The sequence below is a fragment of the Poecilia latipinna genome, unplaced genomic scaffold (assembly GCF_001443285.1).
Source record: "Poecilia latipinna isolate Pla-1442-1.1 unplaced genomic scaffold, P_latipinna-1.0 Scaffold1229, whole genome shotgun sequence".
Classification (NCBI taxonomy): Eukaryota; Metazoa; Chordata; class Actinopteri; order Cyprinodontiformes; family Poeciliidae; genus Poecilia; species Poecilia latipinna.
Genome location: NW_015113845.1, coordinates 40,300 through 50,317, shown reverse-complemented (window position 1 = coordinate 50,317; position 10,018 = coordinate 40,300). Strand labels below are relative to the sequence as shown.

Genomic DNA, 10,018 nt, shown 5'->3' with positions numbered 1-10,018 from the left:
TTTAATACAAAAATGTTCTGTCTAGAAAAATGATGGGGAAAACTGCTGACTTGACAGTCACTGACGCGCTACACAAGGAGGGTAAGTCACAAAAGGTCAAGTGTCTGGCTGTCCAGCAGGTGGACACGTACATATGATGAACCACAACCATTCAGCTAAAGTCCTCGAATGTCTGAGGTCTCCTCTTGAAATGCTTATAACTGCCCATTTCACCAATATTTTAAGTTAATTAGAGAAAAACACATCTCATTAGTTTATAAATATATATATATATAACCATGAAAATAAACTGCAGGCATGGGAAAACATTTGAATGACCCTATCACAGTGAGTCTTAATTTCCGTGTGTGATAACCTGTTGCTACCACCAGGGGGCATGAACTGATCTTAATTGAGTTTGAAGCAACTGCTTTTTAACCTGAACATCAAAAATGTGTTAGTATAATTTTAATTAAATGAATAACTTTACTGTGTATACAGTGATGAACCGTTCACATTTTATCTGCTTCATGGACGATTCTTATTTTCACAGAGTGAAAAGAAAAACGAGTGGTCAGAAAATAATCAATGACAAGCTACGATATTTAAAGTGGTGAATCCAATAAAATCAATATTGACCAACTCAATGCAACTGAACCTTGTTGTGACAAAGCCTCCAACAATCAGTGGCTCACATCAGTAAATAAATGAAAATAATACAAGTTTTACTATTTAAACTCAATAAATAAAAATCAAAAAGCCCAAAGCCATAAAAAATAAAGAAAAAAACCCTTTTACACCAAAGAAATGTATATGAAGATAATTAGTTTTTAATTTTAATACTTCAAGTCTAAAAAATAAAGCTACATTTAATAACTGTTTTAAAACTAAAACAAAAGAAATTAAAAAGATTACATCTTAAAAGCCAGAATTTAAATATACTCAATTTCTTAAGTCTACCTGCGTTTATAGATAGTTTGGCGAGTCTTTTTGATTTCAAATATCCAGGTTATTGTGTGAGAGAGAAACAACAGACATATTGTCAAATGAAAACCAATCAGTACATATATATAATGCCCAGACAAGTAGTTTCCATCCATCAGATTGTTACCCAGCATGCTTGGCTTTTTCCTCCATATAGTGCCACTCAAATCCTTCACTCGGGAACCAATCATGTTGATTCAGTGTCGGCAGCTAGACGTTGCCCTGCAGGGAATGAAGGAGGGAAAAAACACCCCAACAAGAAACTTTGCAGACAACAAAGAAATAATGCATCAAATCTGAGATCACCCACCAAACCCCAGTGGTTTTTACTGCTAAAGCAGCAGATTACAAGGACAAGTCTGAAGACCTGCAATTCCTCAGAGAGCAAGTTTTCATTTAATACTGTACAGCTGACAATTGTTTTATACAATGACCATGACGCTGCCGAGAACTCCTCTACATGAAAAAAAGAGTAAAAATCAAATAAAAACATGTCGATGCTTTACTTTACAAGAAATGTACATACATCATGTCAAAAAATACATCAAAAGCAGCTTGTCCTCCCATTTCATTTTTATAAAGTTGCCGTCATTTCGCGTGATACTTGCGGTAAAATCTTGCTGCAGATGCAAATAAATTTGCTGGAACCTCCAGTAAAGATATCCAAAACACCTTTAAATATGTAGATTTCTTGTCATTTGCAATGTGGAAATTCAGCAGAAATGTCCTCAAATTAAAGTTTGCATTCCTTGTAATTTTTTTCAAATTGGAAAAAAAAAGAATCTCTTAAAAATATGATCTTAGCAACTTTTTAAAGTTAAACTGAGTTTTTTAAAATTTGTAATAGAAGAGTATTACACCTCCTTAGGTATAAATATGGCGTGAGATATTAGCTGCTCTTCAACATGTGAAAGACTTCATAAGACCTGATGTAGCCTGATATAGTGACAAGAAATAACTATTCACCCAAACCTGCTCATATGCACAGTTGGAGCAATAACAAGTCACCAGATCTCTATAACCGTGGATGCTATACAGATAGCATGTTTGTCTTACCATCAGAAATGTAGACATGGTGTTTGTTAAACTCTACAGGGGTTTTAACTGGAAATGTTCACCTTGATTGGATGAGTCTAACCTTTTTCTTTTTTTTTTTTTGTTAGCAAAAACCACCCCAGGTGGTTCTGGTGTGCAGCTCAAGATGAATATCTGGGAATGTTGTTGGAGTCTAAAGCATCTTGAACTATTTGAACTGCAAGAATGTGAGATTTAAAATTAGTGGTGTACTGGCAGGAAGAATCAGTGGCAGTTTTTGATATGGTCATTATGGGCCTTTGCCCAGGAGAGCATTAGAAAGAGGGCGGACGAGTACATTAAAAAAAATCTATCATTTTTATCCATCAGTTGTGCATTGAATACGTTTTCTGATGTTTTTATGTAGGTGGAGTCATTCAGTGGTTCAGCAGGCAACCCTACTTGTCACTTTACATGGGTAAAGTGACAAGTTGTCACTTTACATGGGTAACTACGCCTGACTGGGAAATCTGAAGAAATTATCTCTTTGCAAACAGCAACCATCTAGTCTAGTCAAAAGTGTATGCTAAACACTTCAGTTACAGATAACAAACTCATTCAAAAACATCAAAGATGCTTAAATGATTTAAAAGCGTGACTCGCTCATCACAATAGGATTTCTTGTTTAATCATCTCTTAAAAGGTATAAAAGTTAAACAGCTGAAAAGTCTTAAAACAGCTGGGCGTTTTGTACTTTTGTACAAAAAGTAGTTAGCCAAAAAAAACAATCATCAGGAGGAATATAATCTTTAGAGTGTGAATGTTTTACGGCATTCTTGTTAAAGGCTGTATTTTTTGCAACATTTTCTGCTGCGAGACTGTAAGAGAATAATTTATTTTAAGGCTTTATATACATCTTTACCAGGAGTACCAACAAATTTGTCCACGTCTGTACCCATGTGCTTAAGTTATGGTCCGATTTTGACATCAATACAATCCTTGTGTTGTCTAGTTGGCAAGTAAACACGATCAGAATTGAGATATTTTCAAATAGACTTCTCATCTAATGTCATATCTTTGAATGTACAACTTAAAAATGGTAAAACTTGTTTTTTTCCCCCCTTCTCTAAATAAAGAGTAAAATCACAGACCACACTCGACTAAGTCAGGTAAGAAACACTCTGGAACTTGGAGCGGGTCGTTCAATATTCCTAAAGCTGCGAGTCACAGTGATTTCACTTGGCAGTAAATAAAACAAGGCAGGAAATTTGAATTTTTACGTGCAATTTTATTTTACCGCATTTTTAAATATTAAATTGAACCCTAGTTTGATATCTTAAAACAAAATATGAATTCCAGAGTGTTCCCAACATGCTTGCCTATTCCTACTTGTGGCCCAACAGTAACAATGAACAAGATTTTATCTATGGTCAAAAGTCTGCATAGCACACTGTACACAGTATGAGTCCAAGTCAGTAACTGGGCCATGCTAAAGATGATGTTCCTCTCCAAAGCTCCGGCTGGCGGCCAAAAGTTAGAGAACATTCTCAAAGAGATGCATCGATCGCATGATGTTTTCATCCTGGGGATTAGAAAAAAAAAAAGAAAAGGGGACACAATATGATGAACAACGGCGAGTTTAAGCCAACAGTAGTGAAAAATCAGGGAGTGGGGGGGAATCCAGCTTACGTTTTGGCAACAGTCAATGAACTCGTCTATGGTTACCACGCCGTCTTTATTTTTATCCATCTTCTGTTGGAAAGGGAGAATAGAAAAGATGAACAAACACAAAGGGGGATTTTTCAGAAACTATAAATACAGGAAAACAAACAAAGACACTTGCCTGGAAGAATACTTCTACATGCTGACGAGGCGTCTCCTCTTTCAGGACGGGATATGTGCATTTACCCATCATGTCGTAGATAGCCTTCATGATGTCCAGCATTTCCTGTCATGTGGACACACAAACAAAGCTCTAAAACGTTAAAGAAAAAAAAACAAAAACCTGGAAATAAAATTTAAACTAACACAAATTACTAAAAAAAGAGCCTTTTGTGGTTTTCCAAAGCAAATAAAGTTTGAGCATAGAGGTTGTCAAGGTTGCCTTACTGTGGTTTTACTTTCATATGCAGCTTCTGTCAAGCTATGTTTACAGCAGTGACTTATTTTTCCTCAGTGTCTGAGCCAAATGAGTGATAAATAATACATCAGTGTAATGACTTTACTTCCAGCCACCACATTAGCTTGAAGTGACTTTTTAGGGCTAAATGATATGAGAGGACTTTTTTTACTTAACTTCCTGCTTCTTCCTGAGCAAATCACCACAGAAATAGTCACATTATGAACTCAGATTCAAGTTCAAGAGGTGACTATTTCTTGTATGTTTATTGTCCTTGCTATTGATGGCAGAGTTTGGCGTTCGACGTTCAACCTCGTTGCATGTCTGCAACTTTTGTCTGTGTTCATGGGATTTAAATCCCGAACAACAGCTGCAAAGGAAAGGTTACAAAAAGCAGTGATGCGTCTTTTAAATCGCCCTCCGTTCAACTGAAATAAACTCTCCACATTAAAAGTATCGACAGTGACGCTGCTGAAGTACGCCCGGTGTGAAGGAGACTGTGGATTATTCAGACACTGTTCAAGGATGGGAGACATTATATAAAATTGAAGCCAATCAACAAACACTGAATCAACAGTCACAAAGTTTTATTCATGCTCATTTAATCCCTGTGTGAATTATAGCTGCTGGCAGTAGCTTTTCATCCAGAAGCCAGATAAAGCAATCATCTGCCAGACACTTTGGTTTTTGTCCAAAAACTTCAAAACTAATGGCAATCCTCGGAGTGCTGGCTGTTAAAAGTTAATTATTTCTTTACGAGTTTTGTTTGTCTCTTGCAAAGCACTTTGAAATACATTTCTTGTGCAAGGATGCAGACATAAATTTGAGAGTACTGACTTGTTAAATAATCAGCCTCTGCTACGGACTAAGCTGAAGAGGCGTGAACACAAATACAACCCCGGCAATCAAAGAGACAGGATATTTCTCAGCGAGAACTACGGGTCAGTTTCTGGTTTCACAACACTTGTTTTCAGAACAACAGTAACGTAGCATGCCAATTTAATGACATAACAAATCTTACTGTGGAGTTTTACAGGTTACTAAAGTGTTAACAATCCAAAAAACTTGATCTTGATTGGTTGACGTCAAGTCAAGTCCATTAGCAGAGCATTCTAAAAACAACCAAAGCTAGCAACAGTGGTTAAGAAATTAACAATATGTAGAACAGAACAAAGAACAGAATCTCTATGTAGATGAAAAAAGTACAAAAAAAAAAAAAAGACCTAAATGCATTTTCCTAAATGCTATTATACTGGCCAAAAAATAATGGAAAAAAAAAAAAAAAAAAAACTGAGATGAATTAGAAACACAAGGAATTAATATTAAAAAGTCAAAAGGTTGGAGCCACTGATTAAATCCCCGAGATTGTTTGAAACCTGCGTTCCTGCGGTCTTCCTTTATTAAAAGAGATAATTATATCATAATGTACCTCTTTAGTGATATATCCATCTTTATTGATGTCATAAAGGTTGAAAGCCCAAATGAGCTTTTCCTGCACTGTGCCTCGCAGCAGGATCGAAAGCCCCATAACAAAATCCTGGAACAGAAACAAGAACTGCTTATACGTGTACAAAATATCACACCAGGAAAAAAAAACTAAATAAAAACAACAACAACACACATCTCAGACTTAAAATCCCATGAGGTAAACAAAACCAGCCTTCATGCCTCTGCGTTTCTGCCAGCGCACACAATCCACGTTGGTTATTAATTAGAGATGAATGATGAAACAGCAAAAGTGGAGGCGCTATAAATCAAAAATACCTCATTATTCAAATGATCAGAAAGCTTATGCTCTGTGTGGGATCCCACAGGGAATCACTGTGTTTCTGCAGAACTGACCGAGCAAAAAGCAGGAGGAGGGTTGGGAGGAGGAGAGCCGGGGGGGGTGGGGAGGGGGCAGTTTGGAGTGATGACAGCTCCTCTGTCCTAATAAGCAAATATTTGTCCCTCATAAATATTAATAAAATGCTGCCAGCATCTCAAGTAAACTTGGTTGGGCTGAATAATAAATGATGGAAGAGACATTTTTGACTTGATTCTTTGGAGAAATCCAGCTTTAGTGTACTGATGGACTTTATAATAAATTGTCAGACCCTACAATTAAGTCAAATATTATTTGAGTTCCACCACTACTACTTAAATAAACGCACCATGCCAAACAATGATGCTGTCTATGAAATCAATTAGTAGTTTTAGAAACTACTAATTGACTACTTATTCTGAAAAAAAAAATCATAATAATTTTGCCTCGTCATTAAAGCAAACATACTTCAGATTAAGCTTTCTGGTAAACATTCAAAATCTTTTGAAGAAAAGGTTGGATGTGTGGAAAAACACCTCATGCTTCCTGCATGGTGGAGGATCTGTGATGTTATGGGCCTGATTCTCTTCAGTAGAATCCACATTGACTGCAGAGTGTTATACATTATTTTTAAAAGTAAGTAAGACATTTTAAATTAAAGCACTTTTCCTCCACAAAACTCCATCCAAACATGTCAGGGCATGTAAAGCAATGGCTCTTCAACAGGCGATTTTTTCTGGTGTAAGTTTTTAGCCCAGTAATTTGGTTTTCTACCAACATAAGGAGGGGTAGAAGTGTCACAATCCATAAAATACACAATGTTGTGACTTTTTACACTTATATGTTGTTCAGTATATTTTGCATGATAAGTGACTGAATTACAATTATATGTTAAGCACAATTTACATGATGATTATTATTAATTGTATTGAACATGATTGTATATAATTACAAAGGTGAAGTGGAATATATTTAAGTGTGAGACATGATTTATTTGAATCGAGAAAGTCTTTTATTTTGAAGAATGCTTAACAGGATCTGGTTCTGTTTCGTCAATACCTTGCTTTTGTTGATTTTTGGTTGCTAGGTTACGAACAGCTGTTGCCGTTTTTCCTCTTCAATAAAAACTGAACAGAAAGGTTCAGTAAAAGACATACGAGCCTCCGTCTTGTTTTAAGAAGCTTTACTCCGTAACACATAATAGTTCAATTTGACTGTAATAAATGTTAGATACGTAAGTGGGGGGGAAAAAAATCATCAATATTTATATAAATGTCAATACTTTATTAAAAACACAAATAATTAAAAGTGAAATTAACTGACTAGAACTTGAATTCATTTGAAGTTTCAAAGGACGTTTATTTAATTCAAAGTAAGTATAAATAATTGATTTAACTTTCCACAGTCCATCATTAAGCAATTTGAATTGCCACTGTTGCTAATCTCATAAACCCCAACAGAAGAGCAACTCGCCTGGCACTTTAAAACAGTGACTATGACAGGTCAGGCATGGGAGATGAAATAAATTCATGATATGAAGCAACAAAGTTGAGAACTGTTTTCGTTATTAGCCGTATGGGCAGTTGCCCAGGGCGGCGTTAGAAGGGGGAGTTGCACCACATACAAAACATAACTTATCTTAGCTGCAAACTTTCCACTGCTTTCATGAATGTGCCGTCAACACACAGTTGGTGCTCGTGTTGAGAAAATGCCTTCAGTTTGCCACTAAGAAATAAGAAGATCAGGCATCTGCTGTGGAGATGCTGTCAATCACACTCTGCACACATGGGGTGATGCTCAAGATATCTTATATATTTTTTCTTTCTCACCTGTCTGGTTTGGTTTGCCCATAACCATCTGGAATTTTTTTTTTTAAACTACTTTTTTTTTTATGTACTGTATATGTAACCTGGGACCACTTCTGTGAGTTTATGTGATGCAGTCAAAACCAGAAAGAAATTCAGCAACAATAGAGAAATTCATTAGGGCTGAAATTCATTTCGCAAGTCAAACGAAAAAGCCTCACACACAAGGTTACAGACTCGTGGTGCAAAAAAAAAAAAAAAAAAAAAAGGGTATTCAAGGCACGGTGACATTTGCTTTTGTAATATTATGAACTTGTGTTCCTAGTTTTAAAGGCCAAGTTGCGGGTATTTTGCCATTTTTTTGTGAAACAGAATCTGTAGGTTTTATGATAGAGGTTGATGCTGGGAGAGAGAGAGAGAGAGAGGGGCTAACCCAGGGCAATGTTCCTGCAAGAACCATCACTAAGATGGATGTAGAAAATGAATGGTCACAATAGAAACCCAGAGTAATGTCCTGTTGGTGGACGGGAGCTGCAAAAACTCTGAACAGGGGGGAAAAGAAGTGTGGCAGTGGTGATTCTGTAAACACATCTCAGAATATTACGAGTCTATGCTACTATGTTACAAGCTGATATTTGTACGTTTTTGTTTTTTTTTTCTTTTTTTGTCACATCTACCAGGGGTGCTAATTAATATAGAGGGAAGGGAATTCTTTAGTGTGAGGATAATGCCCTACTAGTTCTTATTTTTTGTTAGACTGCGTTATTCTTTCCGGCACCTTGCTCACCTCAAAGCTCACAGAGCCATTGTGATCCGTGTCAAACGCGTTGAACAGGAAATGCGCATACGTCGAAGCATCTACAAAGAGGAACAAAAGCACACAAAATCAAAAATCATTCGTGACCAATTACAGCCCATCTGACATCAAAAGTAGCACCTGCTGATAACAAGAAAATAGTTCAAAGCCTTATTACTACTTTCTTTAGTAGTTATATGTGCAGCTTCAAAGAAAAGAAGCAGCTCTTGCAGAGAGAAGAAGAAAACACAGACATCTTGGAGCTGAGAGTTTTCTCCTGGTTTCCTGTGTGGGGGAGCTCATGTGTTTACTGCTCTGCCTGTCTGAGTGCATGAATCAAAGCCTCCTAATGCTTCCTCTATTTTTCCTCGAGTTGGGGACAATAATGATGAAAGCTGAAGGCTGCACACATAAAATATAATCTCAATTTTTTTAAGCATTTGCTTTGGTTAGAATTTAAGTACACTGGACTTGATGAGACAAATGGACTTGGTATTAAAACAGGTCACACAGGAAACGGGGCGTAGCTACGTCCTACTTCGTACCTCCTTGTGGAAAAAACTGTGCGTAGATATCTTTAAAGGTTTCTTCATTGACGACGCCACTTGGACACTCCTGAAAGACAGGGTGAGTTAACAAAGATCATTTCCCAATCGTAAAGACTCTTTTCTAGTTTGAAACTTTGCCGATTCTAAACACATTCGCACTGAATTAAACAACCTCCTCTCAATGGGAAAGTTTTGATTTTTTTTATCCCTCTCTTTTCTTCTATGACTCTTTGTGCAGGCCATAATCCCAACCCAAGACCAGTGGCATTCAACTGCAAACCCGCCCCACCTCAGCAGAGATTTTATCTAGAGCCTTTTGAAGCCACCCACCTTTGCCGGTGGCATTCACCGAAAAGACATTTATGTAACGCCTCCACTTTTGTGCCATTTTAGAGAACCAAAGATATTGCAGATGACCTTGGTCAGAAGCAGAGCGCTGATGAAGAAAGTTCGTTTTTGCAGGCTCGGCTTGGCTCTCTTGCTGCAAATCTGCAGTACACTGAATATTTAAGATGGAAGGAACTGAAACGGAGAGAACAAGGTCAACGCTCTGAATATACTTGAGATTTTTCAGAGTGGATACCATTTTCTTTTCTTTTTTTAAAATTTTTTTTTGCATGTAGAAACAACCAAAACGGAGGTAGTAGCTGTAAACTAAACAGCAGCACAGATCGCTGATGGAAGTGTTGATGCCATGTGATTGGCTGATTCACAGCTGTCGTACAGATATACTTAAAAAGGTAGTGAGCAATTATACACCACAACATCTGGATGTAGGTTGACAATTTGATGGTCGGCAATTTTGTGAATTAAAACAAGTCCCAATAGCTCGAAAGGAAAATCAACCAACACAAATGATCTTAATCATCACCTTCTTCTCCAAAGCGAATAAAACATTGGATTTTTGTAAAAACACCTTTGTTTGGTGTCTAGTTTAGATGCATAATATTTAAATCAGTGGGTTATCAG

General features: G+C 36.9%; 1 protein-coding gene across 3 annotated transcripts in view; it reads right to left on the bottom strand.

Moving 5' to 3' along the window:
- Positions 1-1,327: 1,327 nt before the first annotated feature.
- kcnip4a (potassium voltage-gated channel interacting protein 4a) overlaps positions 1,328-10,018 on the bottom strand; it is a 45,563-nt gene continuing 36,872 nt past the window's right edge. For all 3 annotated transcript variants that reach the window (XM_015054117.1, XM_015054115.1, XM_015054116.1), the window contains exons 3-8: positions 9,047-9,116; positions 8,493-8,563; positions 5,526-5,633; positions 3,821-3,925; positions 3,667-3,729; positions 1,328-3,559 (exon numbers count right to left, since the gene is read on the bottom strand). In XM_015054117.1, coding sequence (XP_014909603.1) covers positions 3,512-3,559; positions 3,667-3,729; positions 3,821-3,925; positions 5,526-5,633; positions 8,493-8,563; positions 9,047-9,116 — 465 coding nt within the window. In that variant the 3' untranslated portion in view covers positions 1,328-3,511. The remainder of the gene's footprint in view (positions 3,560-3,666; positions 3,730-3,820; positions 3,926-5,525; positions 5,634-8,492; positions 8,564-9,046; positions 9,117-10,018) is intronic.